The sequence below is a fragment of the Phodopus roborovskii genome, unplaced genomic scaffold (assembly GCF_943737965.1).
Source record: "Phodopus roborovskii unplaced genomic scaffold, PHOROB, whole genome shotgun sequence".
NCBI classification, from domain to species: Eukaryota; Metazoa; Chordata; class Mammalia; order Rodentia; family Cricetidae; genus Phodopus; species Phodopus roborovskii.
The window spans coordinates 15207025-15231961 of record NW_026126461.1 but is presented as its reverse complement, the minus strand read 5'-3'; the positions used below and the strand labels follow the sequence as shown (position 1 = coordinate 15231961).

Sequence of the window (24937 nt, the reverse complement as noted above, 5' to 3'; positions counted from 1 at the left end):
TCCAACAGTTTGGCTGTTCCTCAGCTGTTAACAGACTTGTGACCCAGCAGTTTCGTGCCTAGTTTGTCTCATAAAAAAATAAGACAAACAGAAGCTTAAACATGAATTCTCATAACAGCTTTTTATAGTAACCCCAAAGAATAGTAACTTTGGGGAAAGCAAAATATTATCTCAGACCTGTTACAGCATTTCTCTCTGGGCAGAGGCAGAGGCAGGCAGATGGATCTCTGTGGAAGGGGAAAGTTCTATGGACATAAGGTGTAGCAACAAAAAGCATATACATTATGATGAGGGAGTGAAGACCCAAAGAGCTGGTAAAGCCCTAATGCTTTTATGTTAGGTTAGATAAAGAAAGTTGAGAAAGCAAAGAGAAATGTGGTAATACCTTGTTTGTGGTCTAACAAAGAAAGCTGGCCTAGGATCAGAGTGCAAGCCAGCCGTAGAAGTCAGGTAGTGGGGGTCCACACCTTTAACCCCAGCATCCAGGAGGCAGAGGTGTGCAGATGTTTGAGTTCAAGGTCAGCCTGGTCTACAGCTGAGTTCCAGTACAGCCAGGACTTCGTTACACAGAGGCCCTGCCTCGAACCACTCCCCACCCCCCACCCCCCAAAAAAGAGCATTCCTTTCTTCCTGCTGTGTAGAGGACATCTTTCACTCGGCAGTTTTATTTCCTCAGAGTACCCTTGCCCTAGTTGTCTTTAAAATGACTTCAGCTCAAAATAATCATCATGCCAAGTTAGCATGTGTTGGAGTGGGGTGGGTAGTCTGTCACCCTTCAAACCCAAATGGTCAACTAATGAAGGGCATACGTGAAGTATGCGTGTGCAGCAGAGCAGGGTTTGTCAGTAGCAAAGAAGTAGATTTCTAATACACGCTTCAGTGTGGGTGGCCTCGAACCACAAAAGGAACATAGTGTGTGATTTTATTTGCAAATAATTGAATTTTCAAAACAAGTAAAGTCATAGGGTCAAAAGGTAGATTACTGAAAGCCAGGAGATACGACAGAGAAGAGTGACTGCTAATAATGAGATTTCTCTCTGTTGATGGCCATGTGTAGAAATGGAAAGTGCGTGAGAGCTTTTCTGGCGAGTATGTCTGTGCGTAGCATCCATGTCTGGTATCTGAGGGTGTTCAATCCCCTGACTGGAGTTATAGTTCCTCCAGCTAAGTACTGGGAACTAAACCCAGGTGCTCTTAACCGCTGACGTGTCTCTCCAGCCCCATCCATACACTTTAAAAACCAAATTAAGTAAGAAACTGCCAGTTTTGGAGAGGGAAGATTTTTCTAGAATACTAGGAATTTTAAAATTTCTCAAGCCTCCTGTGAACAAAATGGTACTCTGTGATTAAGATTATTTAGTGTAGCTTAAGTGACTTCGTCTAATTTCAGATATAACTATGAATATTTTTATTACTCTGTTCAACTAGGAAAAACTTATTGTATCCAATGAACAAGAAGTTCTGCGGGTTCATTACAGAGCTGCGAGAACACTGGCGAATCAAACGCTGCCGTTCAGTGCTTGCACCGTCTTACTGGACGCGGAAGTGTACAATGTGCCCTTGGACTCCCAGGTAAAGTGCGAGCTGACACTGAGTGCTTTCAAGAATTATAACGTGCCTGTTCTGAAAGGTCTGCCTTCATGGAAGACAGCTGAATTAAAGTCAGAGAAGAAATGCAAGTCTTAAAAGTATTCCTGGAGCAGCTGGCCCTCTGTATTGTGGGTTGTTAGAACACCAGGTAGCCATCAGTGCATGGGTGCCTCATCCCCGAACTCGAGAGGGCTAAGAAGATGACTTGGTGGGTAAAGTGCTTACCCTGCAAGTACGAGGTCCCAAGTTCTAATCCCAGAACCCATGTAATGCCAGACATGGTAGCACATGTCCAGACTCCTGGTGTTTCAGCAAGATAAGAGCACATACATGAGCTCACAGGGACTTTGTCTCAACTGAGTTTGAACTGCAGGGCCCATGAGGTAGTAGGGAACCAGTTCCTGCAAGTTGTCTGCTGACCTTCACACACACACACTGGCATGCCTAGGGATGCTGGCCTCTGGGCAGGAGCGTCACATTTGAGGCTAAGCCAGATTACATGCCACGTGTATGCACACCTGCATGCCGCAGTATGTATGTGAAGGTCAGGGCCAACTTGTAGGAACTGATCCTGTCCTACCACATGGGTCCTGTGGCCTGGACTGGGGTTAATAAGCTTGACAGCAAGCGACTTTGCTTATCCCAGGATTTCAAAAGCAAGTGAATTCCTCAGTAAACTCAAAATGATGTCAAAATCAGAGATGCAGCAAAACTGAGCCAGTATCTCTAATAGTTAAAGACTAGAAGACACAGACATCTTCTGGAAGGTATTCAAATAAAGAAATTGCTGCTTCTGACTCTCTCCACTTTCCTAAGATAGCTACCCAACTTTCTTTAATTTTATTATACCTTGCCCCAAATTTTACTAGTGAAGCAGACCACCAGATTTTAAGTTAAAAGTTTAAGCTTAATGAAATTCCAGGACTGAACGTATTCGCTTGACAGGGATACTCATCCATTAACAGTTTTCAGTTGTAAGCACTGAATCCAGAAAACCCGTTTACTGATGTCTTTAGGTAGGTCATCATAGCAGACTGATTACCTATCAGATGGCCTCTCTTCTAGCTCACCCTTCTCTCAATAAACTTTTAATATTAAGCAATAAAATTGAAAGTGGCCAAACTGTGTCTGAGACCATGGAGGAAATAAGTCGGTGAGAATGTGAGTTGCTGAGTGTGAAGCTGTCCGATATCCAGATGTCACCTTGACCATACTTGTAGAGTGGTACTTACATTGAGTACTTTGTGTGTGCGCAAACGTTGTGATAAGAACTTTGAACCTCTTTTAACTCTTAAAATATACTTGAGAGGGGCTGGAGAGAAGGCTCAGAGGTTAAGAGCACTGGCTGCTCTTCCAGAGGACCTGAGTTCAATTCCCAACAACCACATGGTGGCTCCCAGCCATCTGTAATGAGACCTGGTGCCCTCTTTTGCCCTGCAGACAGATATGCAGACAGCACTGTGTGCGTATGTGCATGTGTGTATGTGCGTGTGTGTACATTGTATGTATGTATGTATGTATGTATGTATATTTGAGAGGTACTTTTTAATTTGTACCATAGAAAGCTGAAAATGTATAATTAGTTCAAAGTCACCCAGAAAGGTACAGAGCTGAAATTTAAATATATCTTAATTCTAAAACTGATAGTGAAAATTTTTTACTTCGTGTGTGTACATGATGCATATTTGGGCACCTAGCATGTTTGTATGTGTGGAGGTCAAAGGACACATGAATGTGGAGGTCAGAGGACATGTGGGGGAGTGTTGGGGGCGGTGTGGATTTGGACAAACGTGAAGTTGGTTCTCATTTTCTTTTCTCCTTTGTGAGTCAGTCCTGGGGATCAAACCCATGTCATCGGTCTTGTGTAGCAAGTGCCTTTACGCGCTGAGCCGTCTCAGTCCTGATTCTGGAAGGGAGAGTACCTCTAATGGCAGGCATCTCCCACATTGCCATGTCTCCGTGTGGTAAACTTTAGCAAACGTGGCAGGCTCAGCACCCCGTGTGCCATGCCTGTCTGAGAAAGCAGGAGCACTCTGCTTCATAACTGAGCACTGTCTCCAGAATTCTGTGAGCGCCCTGTCCACTTGATATGGGAGTAACAGCTTCATTACATTTTCTGTTTACATTACTATCAATAAAACTGAAGCACACATAATAAATGGGATATTCTGGGTTTTCTTAGAAAGTGTTTTACTACATGTAACGTTCTTTTTTTAGTCTGATGACAGTAAAACTTCTGTGAGAGATCGATTTAATGCAAGACAATTCATGTCCTGGTTACAAGACGTGGATGATAAGTTTGACAAACTAAAGGTGAGTGTGTCTACATGGCAGTTGTTACTTGCTGTTCATTCTGAGGCAGGTTCTCAAGTCTCCCAGCTTTGAACTCGGGAGTTCAGCCCCTCCTGCCTCCTCCTGAGTCCCGATTACAGGCATGCACCGCCATGCTGGTTCTGCATGGTGCTAGAGATTGACTCAAGTGCTTGCCAAGCTTCCCTATAAAGCAGGTTAAGTGGATGCTTTCCTCGGGACTGGAGCCATGGCTCAGCGGTAGAGCACTTACCTGCTCTTTCAGGGGACCCAGGATCTGTTCCCAGCACATGCTTGCGTGCGCGCACACCCCAGTAGCTCACAAGATGTGTAACTCCCAGGGACCCATTGGCCTCTTCTGGCTTCTGGCTTCTGCAGGCACTAGGCAGGTATGTGGTACACACACATGCAGACAAAACACCCACACTCAGTAAATTAATTAGTTAAATTACTGTTTCCCTGTCCTTAGAAATCACCAATAGTGAGAAATAATTAGAGAAAGAAACACTGGCTAATTATTATGAATAGTCCCTGTGAAGCACAGTTGATAAATAGAAAACGAAACCTCAGACACTTTTCCAGAGTAGTGGGGTAGAAGAAGGCTCGGCGGCCAAGAGTGCTCAGTGTCTGCGGCGGGCCTTAGAACACCGCACCGGTTGACTCACTCACGGCCACCTGTAACTGCAGCTGCAGGGGAATCGGGTGCCTCTGGCCTCCGAGGGCGCCTTTACTCACCTGCACATAATTAAAAATAAATCTTTAAGAAAAGGACCACTGGGGCTGGAGAGATGACTCAAAGGTCCTGAGTTCAACTCCCAGCAACCACATGGTGGCTCACAACCACCGGTAATGAGATCTGGTGCCCTCTTCTGGTGTGCAGGCATACGTGCAGGCAGAACACTGTATACATTATAAGTTATACATTAGTCTTTAAAAAGAAAACTACGGGCTGAAGAGACAGCTCAGTGGTTAAGAGTACTGGCTGCTCTTCCAGAGGACATAGGTTCAGTTCCCAGCACCCATGTGGCAGCATATACCTGTCTGTAACTCCAGTTCCAGTAGATCTGACTCCCTTAAGCAGACATACATGCAAGCCAAATACCACCATACATAAAAATTAAATGAATAAGTAAATAAAAATTACTTTAAAGATAACTACTGTGATTTAAATTATTGAAGTGCCCCAGAAAGTTGTGTGTATCTTTCTTTGTATTCATTATCCGGGACACCTGTCTGGTTATAGCTCTACCGAAAGAAGAATAAAATGATAAAAACAAGTATATTTTGCATAGTGGTGCACACTTGTAATCCTAGCTGTTTGGGATACTGAGGTAAGAAGGTTTCTACAACTTTGAAACCAGCCTGGACTACATACCAAGACCCTGCCCTGCCCGCCAACATTGACTTGAAATTTTAAAGCATTTGTGTCTAGATTTTACAATTCTTTCAATAATTTGGAATCTTGTTTTGTTTTGCTTTGCTTTGCTTTGCTTTGCTTTGCTTTGCTTTTAGAGACAGGGTTTCTCTGTGTAGCTTTGGAGCCTGTCCTGGAACTCGCTCTGTAGAGCGGGCTGGCCTCGAACTCACAGAGATCCTCCTGCCTCTGCCTCCCGGGTGCTGAGATTAAAGGCGTGCGCCACCACTGCCCGGCAGTAATTTGGAATCTTTATGAACTGCTTCTCCCCCCTCATGCATCTGTCTTGGTCCCAACAAAGCTGGATGAGACTAGTTTGAACAGCAGATACAACAGATTAATCAAGTCTTCTCTGTTTTAAATAGACCTGTCTTTTAATGAGACAGCAACACGAAGCTGCAGCCCTGAATGCCGTCCAGAGACTAGAATGGCAGCTCAAACTCCAGGAACTCGACCCTGCCACCTACAAGTCTATCAGTATTTATGAGATCCAGGAGTTTTATGTTCCCCTTGTTGATGTTAATGATGATTTTGAATTGACTCCTATATAGCAGTTGGTATTTATGTTGGTGTCATCTTAAACTAAGGATACAAGCGTTAAACTGTGGAATACTGCCTTTTAAGAAAAACCCTGTTGACCCGCCTTTACAGTTGTTAGTGAAGTTAACTAAAGTTGGTTGTGTAGTGAACACTGTCATTTTATAAAAATAAAGAAAAATATTTTGGATCTTAGGTCCAAGTACAGTTTCTAACAGAAAGCTATTATTTATATTGATCAAAGGTAGTTGTTACATTAGAATGTGTTGGCAAACTGAGTAGAACTTTAAACACTGAGAAAATCTGCTAACAGCGCTGGGAGTTGTTAGCACTCCAAGTAACAAGATAACCAACCACAAGTACGCAGATCTCTTGTGGGTTTTATTAAAAGTATGTGAAGTAAACTCAAAGATTCAGTTCCTACCAAATAGTTTCTAATGTGGAAGAAAACCTTGGCACAAAATTCTTCAGTTCATTTTACCTGTAAATTAATTGTACAGTTTTCTTTTTTGAAAGTTTTAATATTGTCTTCCTTTTTAATAACTTATTTTATACATACTGTACATCTTGTAATTAATGGTCATTGTATACAAGGGAGCCGCCCTCAAACGTGTCCCGAGGAGACTGAGACTGTTGGTTCTGCTGGACCAAAGTGGTTGTTTTGGAGTGTGCTGCTGCTAGCAGTGTGCTCAGATAGTGAGGCTTTAAGTAGGGCATGCATGTGTTTGAGTTAGCTTGCGTCCATCCCATAACTGTCAAAATGGTGGCTTAGTTGTGTTGCATGCTTTGTATAATTTAACTCTTTCTGTAACTGACGCCTGAGACAGTGTGAGACTTCTCATCCCAGTTTCCCGCAAGAGAACCAGGGACTTCCTCTGTGGGACACACTGATAGAATCGGTCATCAGAGAACTAACTGCTAGATCTCTTCATCTCGCTTGAGAAGATGCTTCCCCCAGATCAACAGCCAATGCCTTTGGATGGAAATTGTGAAATTGTATATGTCTATTTTAATACTCTGCTATGAAAGGATCTGTGAATATGTGTAAATATGTTTAATAAATTTTATTGGTCATGTTTAATCATTGTAAACTTTCTTACATTGCTTAAAGTTAATCTTTTAAGCTTAATAATAGCCTTTGCACTTTTAAAATAAAAATTGAATGCTCAAATCAAAATAAGATACTTGGTAGTCAAAAAGTAAGTCAGGAATATTTCAGACCCTGAAATCTTCCTGAAGATTTTATCAATATGTTGTATTTTTCCTTGTATCCAGATGCAAAGTGTGTAATTTGCAAAATTTCATAATGGAAATAAGATTTGGTATGCTTTTTATAATACAATAAGGAGCAATATACTTAGAACAGTTTCTCCTATGATGTGATGTAGATTGGATGTTTAGTAAAGCTGCAGACAAAACCTGCTGCTCAACCTGTGAAACATTCAGAAAGGAAAATTAATCTAAAAACATCGTAAGTAAATAGGACAAACATTTATGAACCCTGCCACAATAATACTGGATATTTCCTATTTTGATTTTGATAAGGAAAAATTAAAAAATATGAATTAAATGGTTGAAATTCAGCTCACTAGTTGGAAATTCCAGCTAGTAAAAGATATTTGGCTTTTCAGTGCAAAGGTACATATTAAGCTTAGGGATTTTTGAATTTTTACATCAATTTATATTTTCATTCTTACTGTACTGGCATGCGCAATAAAACAGCAGCACGTGAAAAATACACAGTGCGAGGATTTAATGAAGGTGGACGTAGTGTCCTTAGAAATGTAGATGAAAGACCTTGGCCTTTTCACTGAATTAAATGGGGCCAGGAAGGCAGGGTAGACTTTGAAGCTCTGGTTTTTGTTGAAGTTACGTTTATTAAGGCTGGGAACATTGGAAGCTAATTTATAAAAGCAATACTTTTTAATACAAGAACAACTTAATGCAAAGTTTGTTTATTCTTTATCCTAAAAAGGAAACTTGATGAGCTCATGTGGCAAATTACAAAAATGAAACAGGATGATTGAACGTTCAAGAGAGCAGGAGAAAAGTAATCTGTGAAGCTTTCTTCGTTGTGATTGTTCAGCCAGGGGGAGGTTTGGGAACGTGTCCTGACCAAGGGAAAGCAGTCTTGGGGGGGGGGTGCTTCACGGAAGCAGGGAGCAGCCATGCAGCCCTCAGTCAGCCAGCCTTCCAGTCTACCCCAAGTGCTCGCTCTTTCCTGCTAGCTCAAAGGGCTGGGGCCTCTGTCATGGTTCTGTTCCTAAACACTTGCTCTGTAGCCAGCAGGGTAGCTAAGTTACTGTGCTTCACAGGAAGTGTCAGTTAGTACATAGTTTGGACTCCTGATGCCAGACCTTCTGAAGGTCTGAAATACTAGAGGGAAAAATCTCAGAATGGAGTATATGCCTAAAAAAAGATTTGGGTTCTCAAAGAAAAATAAGGATGCTGAATTTAATCAGTGATTCTTTTTAAACTATTAAACATCATGAACAAGATATTAAATTGTACCTAAGGATTTGTATTTCTTTAAGTCTTGTTCTAAATCATATCTGTTTAATAAATGACTAGTTAATATTTGTGCATGTTATTTAATAAAGAGTTATATTTTTATAGAAAAATAAGAGTGAAATGTGTGCTAAGTGTTTTTTACATAATGTTCCACTCCTGTATAATTAAGAGAAACAACAGTGTTTACTTGGGCCTCCAGCAAGATTGCAGAACTACTCATCTTGTGAAAACAATCCCATTCCAGTCAACTGATTAAAGAGAGGTCTCCTAAATGCATTGTTAGTAGGAGGCACGATGCACAATCCCCAAAGCCCATGCACCTCATTTGAGTGGCACATGGCATCCAGTGGTCCAGGAAGCCCGGTGCAGGGCGAAACCTTTCCTTTCTTTTTCAGAAGGTTAGCAATGTCTCTAACTCTACCTCTACTGCTCTCGCATGTAAGTAAACTCCCAAATCTTTACACAAAGGCTATTGACTAGTTAAGGAAAACTTTTCACTGTTTAACAGAAAAGAAACACAAGCTTTTTCTTCACCAGTCAGATGGTTCATGCCTAATAATCCCAGCATTTGGGAGACTGAGTCACTGCCAGATTCAATGGACCGTTGAGAGACTGTCTCAAAACAATAAATCAGTAATAAATGTTGCTGACACTTAAGACAGGAAGTCAAAAGAAATAATCTTAGGAGATGTGTGTGAGGTTTAATGGTTAAAATTTCTTTTTGCTTGTTTTGTTTTTGAGACGGGCTCTCAATATGTATCCTTGGCCGTCCTGGTTCTTGCTCTGTAGACCATGTTAACCTCATACTCAGAGATGCGCCTCCCTCTGCCTCCCAAGTGCCAGGGTTAAAGGTGTGTGCCACCACGCCCAGCTAGCGGTTCTTGTAATCCATTATCTTGGTGGCTTTTTGGAAGTCTTGTATGTACTTAAGAGGGAGTTTAAGACCCCACAGAGATAGTCACCAGAAGCTGTTCAATCATGAAAACTAGGGTTCATAGAGAAACTCAGCCACATAAATTAAACAATCCCATTAACTCAAACTGCCCTAACTATAGAATTTTAAGTATTAGCACAAAAGTAGCAAGTACAGCTGGAAGGTCGGCCGGGTCGCTCCCATGAGTAAATGTGCACAGTATTGACAGTAATACAGGTCTGACCCTGAGGCCAGAGGAAAGTCTGCTGATGCTGGGGTCAGTGTTCCTTCATGCAAACTAAGAAAGCACATACGCTGTGGTTTTTAAAATACATTTTTAGAAAGTGGTTACTCTATCCACATCTTCAACTAGCACCAGACAAAAAGCCTTTATGTAGCTAATGCCCCTCGGTTTTTTAGAATGACGTTGCGTACCTAGGATAGGTTCACAGACCGTCCACCCACTTTCAGATCTGTATTTGTCTGTAGTTTTTCTAAAAAGAAAAAAAAAATGGGTATGATTTAAATCTAATTTTTTAAACAACCCAGACCTAAGTAAGCAGTTTGATAGCTCCTTGTTCCAAGTACCCAAATGAACACAAAGTCTTCTTCACCCTAGAAAGACCCTCATGCCTCCCCAGAGGTAGCCATCGAGCTGCTTGCCTTCACTCTGCGTTAGTCCTACCTGGTCCCAAACTTCGTAGAAGTGAACTCATGTAGCATATACCTTGTGTCTGCCTTCCTTAAGCAGATTTTGGAATCCATGTGTGTTTCGTATATCAGTAACGTAGTAATTTTTACAAATAGTGTAACTGTACAAGTGTGTTCTCCTTGTTCTTAGTGTTTGGATTGTTTACAGTTGGGATATTGTGAATAAACCTATGGACATGGAAACCTTAACTGTGAATCTACTTTTTTTTATTTCTCTCAGGTATTAACTGTAGTCGAATTTCGTCACCACTTAGGCTAGTGCTTATCTGTGTTAGAAAGTGACAGTTCTCCAAAGCGAATGCATCACTCACACCACTGCGGCCATGTGTGAGAGCGGAGTTGCCCGCAAGCCTGTCTGAACCTTGGTGTCGCCGGGTCAAGCACCCACGAGGCCCTGGGTTACTTCTGGCGCTGGAGACCTGAGGAACGGCACAGTGGCATGGGCAGTCGGTTGGATTTAGCCAGTTAGTGGGTGGAGGAAGCCTTGTGTAGTAATACCTTCTAGCAGCTATTTGTACAAGTCATTTTGGTTTTATTGTAGTTTGTTTTGAGACAGGGTCTCTTGTGTAGCCCTGGCTGGCCTGGAACTCACAGAGATCTGCCTGCTCCTGCCTCCGAAGTGCAGGATAAAAGCTGGCCTCCGCCACGCCTGATCTCTTTTTTTTTTTTTTTGTTAAACCTTTGGGCACTTTTCTTGGTTTGTTCTACGCTGTCTTTTGATTTGTTGGTGGTCTTTTCTGTGTTATGCACAACAGCCCTTTGTCGGGTGTGTACTCTGGGCTGTACACACCCCCATATATGTAACATACACGTCACCTGCCACAGTACACGCTCTTGTGCTGGTGATTACATGGAGAGGTGCGTGCATCATTGAAAACCACTAGAAACTGGCCAACAGCTTTATATCAAATACAGAGCCTCGGTGTGTTATTTGGGGCTGGCGTGGCGGTGGGACCAGACTGGAGGAAAAACCTTACTTGTAACAGGTGCCTCCAAGCCTCCCATAATCTCCCTGTAACCTAAAGGTGGTGAAGACAACAAAGGGGGCGGGGACTAAGGGACAAGAGAGGGCCAGGGATGGAGACCGGATAAAAGGAATCCTTGCAAAGAGAGAAAAGAAATTGATTGTGTTTACATAGGGAGAGCCTGTCTCAAAACAAATAATTAGTCATACCATATTGAAGTATAATAAGGGAAAAGACCAATTACCAGGTTTACTTAAAGCACTGTTTGTAAGGCTGCTCGCCAAGCACAAGTCACTTGCTACCTGCAACAGAATGGTCTAGAGAAAGCTGAAATAACCAGCTGTTTCCTTTAACTACCTGACCACAAACGCTTACCCCTGTCAACTACCACTTACAGGATTAAAAGCAAAAAGCTGAGTGCCATATCCGCTTCTCAAAACTCTGATTTGCTTGACCGCTCTACCATGTGCTTTTAGAGAATGCAAGCGTGGCTGATAACAAAGCCTTTCCCGAGCTTCTGGTCATCAGGGACATCTCCCATCCACTCTTGCGGTCAGAGAGCTTTTCCCAGGGAGAGCTACAGCAGCACAAAGCAAATGCCAACCAAATCTCCAAAAGCTTGAAATCTTTCAGACTATAGTGAAATTAAGTTTAAAAACAAGTAAACAACAAAAAAAAATAAACAAAACTAAGCTGGGCAGTGGTGCATTCGTTTAATCCCACCAGCATTTGGGAGGCAGAGGCAGGTGAATCTCAGTGAGTTCAAGGCCAGTCTGGCCTACAAAGCGAGTTCCAGAACAACCAGAATTTTATTGTTATGCAGAGAAACCTTGTCTCTGCCTCAAACAAATAAATAAATGAATAAATAAATAAAAAGTAAAGGACCTGTGACTGATTCAATGAGTATATTTTAAAATAGTCCATGATTAAGGAAGGTTAGCAAAATCCAAATGAGCTTTTGAAAAAACTCAGTTTATAAAACCCCCACTAAGGAAAATTATGGGAAAGATTACAGATTTCTAGATTAAAATTAGAAAATCCCTACAGATATTTGGTTGGTTGGCTGGTTTTGAGGCTGGGTCTCTCTAAGTAGCCATGGCCGTCCTAGAACTTGCTAAGTAGAATTGGCTAGACTGGGACTCATTGCAATAGTTTTTAAATTTACCTTTTTAAAAGGGTGTCATAAGTAAGTGCTGAATTTACATCATCTCCAGCCCTCCCTATAATTCCTCCCTTAAATACACTTCTAAATTATTTCATTAGCATACATTATTAATTAGACAATAGATTTTACTGTGGCACTTTCATACCGTATATAATGTAGTTTGGTCGTCCTCACACACCCTTACCCCCTCCAGTCCCCATACCACCCCAGTCTATCCCCTTCCCTTTCCCAAGCAGGCCCCCTTCTTTTGTTCCTGGCCATGTTTAATTTCGATGGCATTTACAGGAGCATGGGATGCCTCTCCCTCTCCCTGTTAACTGCGTTTTCCCCAGCGAGGAGTGAAGTAGCAGCAGACTTTTCCTTTGGGGCCACCATCCAGCTCCCAAATCATGACACTGAGGTGTTGGCAGACTTTTCTCCACCCGACAATTCCCAAATAACCCGTGCAGAGGCTCGGGATTAATTACAAATCTCGGTCAACAGCTCAGGCTTGTTACCAGCTAACTCTCACATTTGAACTAACCCATATTTCTTATCTGTGCATTGTCACACGTGGCTTGGTACCCTTTCTATTGCTGCACGCTCATCTTGCCTCTCCATCTGCTGAGACTCCTCTGACCCTGCCCTTCTTCCTCCCAGCTGTCTATTTACCTCTCCCCACATCCTTATATCTATCCAGCTATTGCCAAGTCAGCTTCTTTATTAAACCAATCACAGAAGCATATTCACACTGTGTAAAGGAATGTTCCACACCGAGACTTATAGTTATGAATGCTGGGCTAGATTAGGCTCCTTGTTGCCTAGCTCTTTAAATTACTGTTTACCTTTGCCTTGGGGCTTTTTTACCTTTCTTTCCTACTCTGTCTTCTTTTCACTGCTGTTTGTGTCTGGCCCCAGGTGTGGCCCCTCAGCCCCTCAACCTCTCCTCCTCTTCCTCACTTCCCTCCTGAGCCTACATTTCTCCTATTTATTCTCTCCCTGCCAGCCCTGCCCATCCTTTCTCTTGCCCAGCTATTGGCCATTCAGCTTTTTTATTAGACCAGTCAGGTGCCTTAGACAGGCAAGGTGAAACAGATACGACACATCTTTTTGTAATTAAACACACACCCTTACATCGTTACAGGAATGCAGCGTAAGCAAAAGTAACACACCTGTACACAGTTGACGTAATATCCCACAGCATAAACAAACGTAGCACACCTTTACATAGTAAGGTATTCCACAACAACAAATAGCCACAGTCTGTATAGGACTTAGGACCGAGGAAATTTTCTGGGGTGATTTTAAAAGGTCAACAGGATGCTGCTTGGCCAGAGACTCGGGAATACTTATTTAAATCCTGTAGTTTTCTCTGGCATCGGCTATCATCAGGTTGTTGTTTTTCTGTTATTCTTTTGTTTTTAATTAGCTTAAACTGTTTTCCTGTTGTGGGCAAGCCGTGTTATCTCTTTGTGGAGGTTCACCTACCTGCACTCACTGTTAGACCTGAGGACAGTAGCTTACTCAGGTGAGACCAGTTTGTGATGAGGAACCCTGAGAACCAGTGGGTGGGTGGACTGACGGGTGGATGCTTAGCAATCAAGTTAGAGCCTGTCAGTGGTGGTGCAGGCCTTTAATCCCAGCACTTGGAAGGCAGTGGCAGGCGGATCTCTGTGAGTTCTAGACCAGCGTGGTCTACAGTGCAAGTTCCAGGATAGCAAGACTACATAATGAAACCCTGTCTCAGAAAAAAGAAAAAGGGGAAAAAAAAAAAAAAAAAATCAAGTTAGAGCCAGCCCCGGGTGACTTTTTGTTGTTGGAGGCTTGGCCACACTCTCCTACTTCTGGTTTCCTCACAGCTATTTTCTTGTAGCTGTCTCCTTGATACCCTTGTGTCCTCCGTACCATTGGGTCTAGCCTCCTCCACATCTCTGGAACCCAGCGCTCATGAACACAGCCATGCTGGGCCCTGGCTACCACTGCTGTCTTGGCCTAGCTCTCCCAGCATTCCTCACTCCCCTTACCCCCCACCCCTTGGGGAGGTCGGGCTGCATGGCCCCTGGATGCTCTCTTCCATTCTTCCCGGGTTGGGAGTTCTCTGGGGAGTCGCTGGATTGCCTCGGGAGGCCCCTCCCGACCCTTCCACTGATGCAAGCTGGCTGTGCCTGTGCTGTTGTTGGAGTCGCATCAAACACTCTCCTCTTCCTGGTTCAGATGCAGCGGGATCCGTTGTCTGCTGTTACCCTCCAGCGTGGGCTTCAAAGCCAAACAATTATGCTCCTGCTCCTGGAGATAAGTGTCAGGGATTACATTTCCGTAATGGTCCCCAAGCCAACTATCAGAGGGTTCATCCACTGCAGCTGAAAACCCCGGGGGCCCTGCAACGCCCATCACAGAGGCAAAAGACGAAATCGGCGCAGCTGTCTCCAGTGGAATCCGTCCCATAGCCTTGCCTTCATTTTCTTTCTTTTTTTCCCCTCCTCATGTAAGCCTGGCCTTGAAAGAACAGTGTGTGGGGCTGAGATGACTCTGTTTTTAAGGCCAGCTCTCTTTGCAAGCGACAGGACCCACACTCCGATCGCCAGAGACCCTCCTGGGCTGGCACAGAGGCGGTCGCCCTCACCCCAGCAAGCTGCAGAGGAAAATGAGCCATAATACAGGGGGATTCCGGGCTCGACCGACACACCCTTAAGAAACTAAGGGGAGCGGTGGGGGGTTTAGCTCAGCGCTCAAGGCCCTGGGTGGGTCCTCTGCTCCGCTCCGGGGTGTGGGGAAGGGGGGGGATGCGGACCGGGACAGGAAATAAAAAGAGACTAAGACGGAAGAGGGACTTCAGCCTCCACTTTGGACCTCAACATGCACACAGGAACATGTGCCCCCCACCCACACGTAACCATGTCTAGACACACGTTTATATGTGAAAAGATGACAAGGAAGCGACTGGCTATGAGCTAAGGAACGGGCTTTCGGCAAGTTGGCACCTGGAGATCGGAGAACTGGGCAATCTCAGCCACCTCGTTTGGGCCCCTCATGGAAAGTCCCAGAGCGCGCGTGCGTGCGTGCGAGTGTGTGTGCGTGCGTGTGTGCTGCGTGCGTGCATGCGTGTGTGCGTGCGTGCGTGTGTGCATGTGTGTGCTGCATGCGTGTGTGCGTGCGCGCGTGTGTGCTGCGTGCGTGTGCATGTGTGTGCGTGTGTGTGTGCTGCGTGTGTGCGTGTGTGTGTGCTGCGTGCGTGTGCATGTGTGTGCGTGTGTGCTGCATGCGTACGTGTGCGTGTGTGTGCTGCGTGTGTGCGTGTGTGTGCATGTGTGCGCGTGTGTGTCGTGCGTGTGTGCGCGTGTGCTGCGTGTGTGCGTGCGTGTGCATGTGTGTGTGCGTGTGTGATGCTCTCTCTAGGAGGTGGTTTTGGCATGGGGCCAAGGACAGCTTCTCTGTCTCCTCTCAGCCTCTTTCCATTTGAGCCGACCCGTGACTCTGTCTTTTACCTCTCCTCACCCCCTCCTGACGCCCCTGCATTTTAATCACCAATCCAAGCCTCTATCTGAGAGCCACACTTCATTTCCACGTGGATACCTAACAGCGGTGACGGACAGGACACACACACACCCCAGACCCTCCTAAGCCACTGTCTCCCTTCTCAGTTCACACAAGTGGAGTAGAAGAGAGAGGAACGTGTGTGCTGGGCACTTGGCATGATCTCTTTCAGCTCTAAACATTCTCTTACCAAATGCATGCTTTGTTTTGTTTCAATCTCCATTTTATAGATGAAAGCACCTGAGCATTAGATTACCTGTCCAGATTCATGTGCTTATGGATAGCCAATGACTAACTCAGTGATCGGCACGTAAAAGATCCTACCTCCATCTGTGGAATCCATATTTCTGTTAAATCGTTCACTGTATCTCCCTCCTCCCCCTGGTGAGTTACCAGAATTGTCAGAGTCAATCCTGAACTATGGCAGCCCTAGCAAGCTGCTAGTCTTGACCACCCCTCCTCCAGATACCAATCAAAGAGACAGAAAATCCCGAAAAGCAAAGAAAAGAGAGGAGTCCAACATGACCATGTTAAGAAGAGAAACAAAGAGGTCTATGACCCAGGTCCATCTCTGGGTCCTGACCAGAGGCACCAGAACTTGGGAGGCAATGGTAGGCCTGGTCTACACAGCAAGATCTAGAACAGCCAGAGCTACTTAATGAGATGTCTTACAACAACAACTAAGCAAAACCGTCAACAACTCACCCGCCCCAGATAGGTCTTACCTTTCACAGTTCTACACATCTTATATGTAGTCAAATCAGTAGATTAAGTGGCTGACCAGTTCGAAGAAGGAAACTCACTCAGAGACATATTTTACAAGAGTCTTAGATCTCTCTCAGTTCGCGTTGAAGAGACTGTCATATCACTGGAGAAATTTCTCAAAATTTCACCATTATAAAAAGGAATGCCGATGGGCATTGGTGGCGCACGCCTTTAATCCCAGCACTTGGGAGGCACAGGCAGGTGGATCTCTGTGAGTTCGAGGCCAGCCTGGGCTATAGAGTGAGTTCCAGGACAGGCTCCAAAGCCATACAGAGAAACCCTGTCTCAAAAAACAAAACAATCAAACAAAAGGAATTGGGTGGGTGGTGGTGGTGGCACATTTGATCCCAGTGCTTGAGAGATAGAGGCAGGAGGATCTCCATGAGTTCGAGGTCTGCCTGGTCTACAGAGTGGGTTCCAGGACAGCCAATGCTACACAGAGAACCCCTAATAATAATAATAATAACAGTAATAATAATTTCAAATTAATAGGCACAATACGTCTTTGGAACACCCATGTTTTTCAACGCTGTGAAATTATGTGACCAACAGGTTTAAGACTGGCTGATTTACGGTACCAGTACCCAAACACTGACCTAGTGTATCATAATTTCTGTAACCCTCAAACAAGGCTGAGAATTAAATTTGTGTAGACCCTCGTCGTCTTAGGATGGTTTTCAGGGCTGCTCTGTTTAATGTGTGGGGTGTATTCCTGCCTGCTAGTGTGTGCACATGTGAGCCACTGATAGATGAGATGCTCTCCTATCGCTGTTTTTTAAATAGTGTGTGCATGCAGATACACGTGCATCCATGTGTGTATGTGCAATCGAGCACATGTGTGTGCTGTGTGCATGCATTCGTGCACGCGTGTGCTTACGCGCATGCTGCCTGTGTGGAGACCAGAGGCTGACTCGCGCTAATCCGTTCTCGCTTCCACCTTGTGGATCTTGAGGATCGAACTTGGGACTGGCTGGGCCACCTTGGACAGGGTCTCTCACTGCTTCTGGAGCTCCAGTGAGCTCCTCCCATCTCCCCTCCTCCCAGGGCTGGAATTCAGACATCAGCTGCTGGGCCTGGCTTTTACAAGGACACTGTGGATCTGAACCGGGACCTTAAGCTTGTGTGGCACGCACTTTAACAACCTAGCCCTCTCCTCAACCCGCGACTAAAAAAAAAAAAAAAAAAAAAAAAAAGGCTATACTTACTTTACAAAATGAAATATCAACAATAAGATCCATTAGCTAATAACCCATTTATTTCTATTCTCAGTCAATGCCCTGTTTCCATTCTGCCGCTCTCCGGTAAAAAAGCATCTAAGACACTTCCTAGGTTAGGGGTTTGTCACTAGGCCGATGTTTCCAAAGTGAGACGGCCATGTGGGCTCCAAGTCAACGGCTCTGCGATATTGCTGGAAAAACGATTTCCTGGGCAGCAGAACAAAACAAAAACAAAACAAAACGACCTACATGAAACCGTAGGTTGCCTTTATTTATGTGCATCTTCCTAAAAGACAAGACGGAAAGATGACTGGTCAAGTTAGCATTGCTGGGTCCTCCCTTTCCATCTGAGCCTTTCGGTTGGTCTCCCAGACCTAGCGACCTTCCCCTACCAGGATTCATCGCTGCCTTCTCGCCATTTTGACCTAAGGGCAGCGCCAGGCACTTCCAGGGTTCGGAAATTCTTCATGAATTAATTACTTTAGTATGAGCCCGATCCTACTCCACCAGTCCCCAGGTAAGCGCGTGTTGGCAATGAACCTCGCCCCGGACGTCCGCTCATCTGCGGGGTGCCTCGGTCCTCACACCCCTGGGAGGGGCGGGGGAGGACGCGGCGCAGTCTTGGAAGGGGCAGCTGGAACGCACGCACTGGTGCGGGAGCCAGAGGCGAGCGTCCCACAGGTGGCAGCGGACCAGAAGGCTCGCGGGCGGGGCGCAGGCTGCGCGCCAGGGCCAGCGCCGCACACACCTGGGGGCGGGGCCTGCCCGGGCCGGGGGCGGGGCCGGGGGCGGGGCCGCGGCGGGGACTGCCGCGGCGGGGCGGGGCCTGGGCGGGGCCTGCGGGCGGGCGGGGGACCCGGGAGCGGTGGGGCCTGTGTGTTGGCGGCGCCGGGGCTCGCGGGAGCTGGGAGGAAGCTCGGCCGCCGGAGGAGGAGGCCGTGGCCACGGTGAGCGCGCGCGCGGGCGGGCGGGCGGGGCTCGGAGGCCAGGCCGCGGCGCTCGGCCGCGCAGCGGGTGCCGGGAGGCCCGAGCGGGCGGCGGGGACAAAGGGCCGCGGGGCTGGCTGCCTGTAGGAGCTGGGCGCCCGCCCGCCCCTCCGCCCCGCGGTCACCTGGCTGCGCCAGGGCTTTGGATTACTAACGGTCCCCTGCGGAATGTTTGGTGCCCGCGGTCTGGAGCGCCGGGACTTTGTGCTTCGGACCTGAGTCCTGCCGGACCTGCAAGGTCCACCGCCCGCCTAACCCTCCCCGCGTCAGAATTGCATTTTACTGTTTGGAGGAGATTTATCTGAGTTGCTTAAAAGCAAAGCGTCTGTGCACGCCTCGGTGTGCGTGCACACTTCCGTTCTGCTGCCGCCGCCAGGGGCCAGAAGACAGCGTTGGGGCTCCCCGAGCTGCCTGCCAGGTGTGGGTGCTGGGACCTGAACTCGGATCTTCGGCAAGAGCAGCAAGCGTTCCTAAAAACACCAAGTCCTCTCCTCTCCCTCTAGCCCCCTGTGTTTATTTTTATTTTTAATTTATTTATTTTGGAAGCAAAGCTGGCCTGCAGTTCATTATCATTCTGCCTGGTTTGCCAAACGCTGGGGTTGCGGGCATGCCTCACCAGGCCCAGCTAATACCCATTTTAATTGATTTTATTGGGAGTTTGTATCTTTTAAGCTTTTACTTTATTATTATTATTAGTGTGCGCGTGTGAGTGCACCTGTGCCATGCGTGTACGTCAGGGGACAACTTTTATGAGTTTGAGGCATAGAACATTGGCCGGCCAAGTGCTTCTCCCCATCATCTAGCCATGTTGGCGGCCCCAAATCACAACCCCTGTGGAAATTTGTGTTGGTGCCCCCTCCCTTAATTTTCTTTTTGTACTATAATACCTTCATAACGGTACTAACAAAGAAAAGAATATGTTCACATTCACCCGCAATTCTTAATGCAATTAATAATTTGCTGGCATTTGTTATTGATACATTTATTTGAATGGTTGTGGATTCCTCTCTCTCTCTCTCTCTCTCTCTCTCTCTCTCTCTCTCTCTCTCTCTGCCTCTGAAGTATTTACTGACAAAATGAGATCATCATTAGGGTCATTTTCTTTTTGGATTTATTATTGTACAGTATTCTGTCTGCAGGCCAGCAGCAGGTACCGAATCTCATTACAGATGGTTGTGAGCCACTGTGTGGTTGCTGGGAATTGAACTCAGGATCTCTGGAAGAGTAGCCAGTGCTCTTAATCTCTGAGCCCTCTCTCCAGCCCCCATTAGGGTAATTTTCATGTACAGCTTTGTTTTGATGCTAACATTTTTAAAAATTGGAGCTGAAGGTATAGTGTGTGGTAGAAAGCTTGCCTCACACATGTGAGGCTCTTGGTCACATCTTCAGTGGCACATGTGTACACACACCCAGAGAATTTAGAAGGTGTGTTAAAATCATACAGTAGTAATGTTTTTAAAGATGTATTTCTGTTACCTTTAAGTGTGTGCGTGCGCTCGTGCAACTGTCCCAAGAAGTCAGAGGCTTCAGCTCCCTCTCCTGAAGCTAAAGTTACAGGTGGTTGTGAGCTGCCCCAGGTGGGTTCTGGGAAGTAAACTCGTCTTCTGAAATAGCGGTGCATACTGTTAACCACTGAGCCATCTCCAGCCCTGAGTTCCCAGCACCTACACCTGGGAGGCCACAGCAGCCAGCTCCGGAATACAGCGCCCTCTTGTGGCCCCCAGCAGCACCAGACAGAAAGTGTGCATACATGCACAGGCATGCACATTAATAGTAAAAAGGAATCCCCTTAAAACAAAAATATATGCATATAATTTTTATTATGTTATATATCTGTAATTTTTTTTTGAGACATTGTCTCTCTAGGTAGCTCTGGCTGACCTTGAACGTACAGAGATCTACCTGTTTCTGCCTCCCAAGGGCTAGGATTTAAAGGCATGTGCCTGGCAGTTCTTTTAGGGGTATAAATACTGAAATTGAATTTGAATGAAATCTGAAGTTGAAATTTGAATAATAACAGTATGCTTTCAAATTGCTGGGGCTTTAGCCATGTTCACCATTATTTCCATCCTTACCGTGTCTGAGAAGTATTCTAGATTTCTTTAAAGATGGCCGCCCAGGCCCAGATTTTTTTAATGGTTAATCTTTGAGAATGACCTTCAGATGACTCCTCAAGGATTTTGACACAGCAACTAATTCTTGGCTTATGGGTTTTCTGCTTGTTTGCTTTTGTGACCTGCCATTTGCCTTTGAACTAAAGTCTTGTGTGTTTGGCTTTGTTTTTAGCTTCCTGGCGGTTACCGAGGGGTTCCTTTGGAGAACCATGAAGTCACACTATGTTGTGCTAACCCTAGCCTCCCTGGTGTTCCTGTCCTGTGTCCCTGCGTCACAGACCTGTAACAAAGCCCTCTGCGCTAGCGATGTGAGCAAGTGCCTCATTCAGGTAGGATTGAAGGGACTTTTGTTGGTGTTGAGGCACCGTGGATGGGTAGACATCGTGGTATAAATCCGTGTGTATGGTCTCAGCATGGGACCAAGTGCTGAACTTCAGATTCCTATCTCTGTGCCTCTTTTCCATCCGTCGACGGCTGTGTTCCAGAAGTTCAATCTAGAGTATGCTGATGTGCTGTGTAAGCGGCTATACGTGATGAGCATGCTAGTCTCTATAATCTAGTCTATATGGCAGAGTCTTAATGACTATATTTAGAAAACTTTCAGCCTATCAATTAATAGACAAATTATTACATATAACGTATTATTTTGGGGGTTGCTGTGTAACAGATTATATCAAAACCTAGCAACCTCAGGCAAAAGTTCACCACCTCACGGGCTTCTGGAGATGCAGGTCTGGGATGGGAAAGCAGTGTGGCTGGGTCGCTCTGGGTCAGGGTCGCGCACACGGTTGCAGGCAGATTGTTGGCTGGGATTATAGAATCTCCTTCCGGGTATGTGAAAATTGTCCTTTCCAGTGGAAGCCAGGCAGCCAACGTGGCTACCTTTCATTTTCCTGAGACAGAAGGTCACTTGGTGAGGTTCCTAGAGCTGTGAGTGGCTGTGCGGTGTCGTCTGTCTGTTTTTGACTCCAAAGTGTATGCCTTCTTCACTTGACATACTGGTCCCTGTTCTCCACACTGATGTGATCGTCAGTGATGAGTTCCATAGATTTTCTCTCTTCCCATCCCATCAGCTGCCTTTCCTTGAGACCTCTGTCTTTTGTAGCCTCTGTTCTAGGTACTGGCTGTGGCCTGAGAAATCTGTAACTGTGTTCAGGGTGAATAGTGCTCGTGTGAAATGTTTACAGCCAAGTGTGCAAGTGTGAGTGTGTGTGTGAATGTATGTGTGTGTGAGTGTGTGTGTGTGAGTGTGTGTGTGTGAGTGTGTGAGTGAGTGTGTGTGGTGTGAGTATCTGTGTGTGAGTGTGTGTGTGGTGTGTGTGTGGTGTGAATGTATGTGTGTGAGTGTGTGTGGTGTGAGTATCTGTGTGTGAGTATGTGTGTGAATGTATGTGTGTGAGTGTGTGTGGTGTGAGTGTGTGTGGTGTGAGTGTGTGTGTATGTGAGTGTCTCTGAGTGTGTGGTGTGAATGTATGTGTGTGAGTGTGTGTGGTGTGAGTGTGTGTGGTGTGAGTGTGTGTGTGAGTGTGTGTGTGTATGTGAGTGTCTCTGTGTGTGAGTGTGTGTGGTGTGTGTGAGTGTGTGGTGTGAATGTGTGTGTGAGTGTGTGTGGTGTGAGTGTCTCTGTGTGTGTGTGTGAGAGTGTGTGTGTGAGTGTGGTGTGAGTGTGTGTATGTGAGTGTGTGGTGTGAGTGTCTCTGTGTGTGTGTGAGTGTGTGTGGTGTGAGTGTGTGTGGTGTGAGTGTGTGTGTGGTGTGTGTGTGGTGTGAGTGTCTCTGTGTGTGTGTGTGAGAGTGTGTGTGTGGTGTGAGTGTGTGTATGTGAGTGTGTGGTGTGAGTGTCTCTGTGTGTGTGTGAGTGTGTGTGGTGTGTGTGAGTGTGTGGTGTGAATGTGTGTGTGTGAGTGTGTGTGGTGTGAGTGTCTGTGTGTGTGTATTCAGATACCTTGGTAATGAGACCCAGTCTAAAGACAAAATATATTTATGTTTCATGTATGCCTTGTGTTGCCTGAGGGTGACCTTATCCAGTATTTTTAGCATTTCTGTCAGATGTGGAATTTTCCACTTGTGATGTCATGCTAGTGTTCAGGAAATTTTAACATTTTGAATCTTTCAGGCTGCACTTTTAGGATGAGAAACACAGCCTGTATTAGCTTTCCATGTAGAGTGTGAGTCGACTGACTTTGCTGTCATTCTCGCTTAGAGTGTAGTCATGACTGTTTTTATATATCAGAGGTCTGTCTCTCTGTCTGTCTGTCTGTCTGTCTGTCTTTTCCTGGTATTTTCCTCCTTTTCATAGGTAACTGGAATTTTAGTTATGTTAATCTCATTCTCTGACAGAACCTTTGCTTTGCCTTTCAAATCAAAACATTTAACTAGGAGAAATTTGGTATTAGCTAATTTTAACTTTTTTATGTCTTCTTTTATGTGCATATGTGTGTTGTATGTAGTAGGTGCACGTGTGTGGTGTGTGTGTGGTAGGTGCACGTGTGTGGTGTGTGTGTGGTAGGTGCACGTGTGTGGTGTGTGTGTGGTAGGTGCACGTGTGTGTGTGGTGTGTGTGTGGTAGGTGCACGTGTGTGTGGTGTGTGTGTGTTGTAGGTGCACGTGTGTGGTGTGTGTGTGTGTGTGTGTGTGTGGTAGGTGCACATGGCCAGCAGAGGAGGAATTCTGCAGCATTGTTCCCAGTCCCCTGACTCACAATGTCATGTCATGGTGTCTCAGTCAGGGTCACTATCGCAGCAATGACACACCAGGACAAACGCAGGTTGGGGAGGAGGGGTTTGTGTGGCTCACACTTCTGCATCACTGTCCATCACTGAAGGAGTCAGGACAGGAACTCAAGCAGATCAGGAGCCTGGAGGCAGGAGCTGATGCAGAGGCCATGGAGGGTGCTGCTTACATTATGATGCTGATTGAATAGCGATGTTAAAAAGTTCTTGGGGACAAGGATGGCTTGGTAAGCACTTAGCATGTAAGCATGAGTGTTACGAGCAGTTTTCCCGCCAGCCTGATCCCACAGCTGCGTCAGCCCCAAATAACACACAGAGACGCTGTATTAGATATAAAGCTGTTGGCCTGTTACTAGGGTTTCTTATTGGCTAGCTCTGTTTTAAATATCAACCCATTCTATTAATCTAAGTGTTTCCACGTGGTCTCATCTTATGGAGAGAGGGTCCTGACCTCTTCTCTCAAGTCCCTACATTTTGACTCTTCCTCTACTATATCTCCCAGAATCCTCCTTGTCTCCAAGTCCCACCTATCTTGCCTTCCTATTTGCCAGAAGAGTTTTATTCATTAACCAATGAGAGAAACATATTTACAGAATGACACCTCCCATCACATGAGTCTGAGTTTCACTTCCAGCATACGTATAAGAAGCTGGGCATGGTGGCGTGGGCTTGCGGGCCCAGCTGCCCTGCCATAAAGTCTCAAGTCTCAGGGAGTTACCCTGCCTTAAGAAACGGGTTGGGAGTACCAACACACAAGGCTGACATATCTACACATAAACACATGTACATACATACACCTATACACATACTACGTACACACATGATACAGATTAGAACTGTGGATAAAGCAATGCGGGGATTGGCCTGAAATTATAACAGCTAAGATGAAAACGTCCTAAAAGACAGTGACAGCAGCTGTCCTGGCTGCGGAAGGATGGTTTATTTCTCGTCTCTCTGTGCACACTGCAGAACATCCTTAGAAATAATCGGGGCTGTGGAGACAGCTTCCCGGAGCTCGGGGGGCCACTAGCCTAGCTCTGGGGTTAGTTAAAAACCCTGTCTAGATGGAGTCAGGCACAATACCTGATATCTTCCTCTAGCCTCCACAGAAACACCACACACGTGTACCTACAAAACACACACACACACACATTCAGGGCTGAGTGTTTCAAGGTCTCTCGCTCTCTGCATAATGTCTAGCATGAGTCTCTGTGCCTGTCCTCATCTGCTCCAGGAGGAAGCTTCTCTGATGATGACTGAGCAAGACCCTGATCATATTTGCCTTTCTGTGTCTAGGTTAACTCACTCAGGGTAATTCTCCCCCACCCCCCGCCCAGTTCTATCTATTTACCTGTGAATTCCATTTTTCTTAAACCGGCTGAGTAATAACTTCATTGTATAAGTGTATCACTAGCCGGGTGGTGGTGGAACAAGCCTTTACTCCCAGCATTCGAGAGGCAGAGGCAAGTGGATTGTGAGTTCGAGGCCAGCCTCA

General features: G+C 45.7%; 2 protein-coding genes across 4 annotated transcripts in view; both read left to right on the top strand.

Annotated features, from left to right (window-relative positions):
* The window catches only part of Ankrd12 (ankyrin repeat domain 12), a 61864-nt gene extending 51689 nt beyond the window's left edge, over positions 1–10175 (top strand). For all 3 annotated transcript variants that reach the window (XM_051190888.1, XM_051190887.1, XM_051190889.1), the window contains 3 exons: positions 1429–1572; positions 3808–3903; positions 5680–10175. In XM_051190888.1, the coding sequence (XP_051046845.1) occupies positions 1429–1572; positions 3808–3903; positions 5680–5865 (426 nt within the window). In that variant the 3' untranslated portion in view covers positions 5866–10175. The remainder of the gene's footprint in view (positions 1–1428; positions 1573–3807; positions 3904–5679) is intronic.
* Positions 10176–20891: 10716 nt separating this feature from the next.
* Positions 20892–24937, top strand: part of Twsg1 (twisted gastrulation BMP signaling modulator 1) — a 30532-nt gene continuing 26486 nt past the window's right edge. The window contains exon 1 of the mRNA XM_051190898.1: positions 20892–21040. Within this exon, the coding sequence (XP_051046855.1) occupies positions 20921–21040 (120 nt within the window). The 5' untranslated portion in view covers positions 20892–20920. The remainder of the gene's footprint in view (positions 21041–24937) is intronic.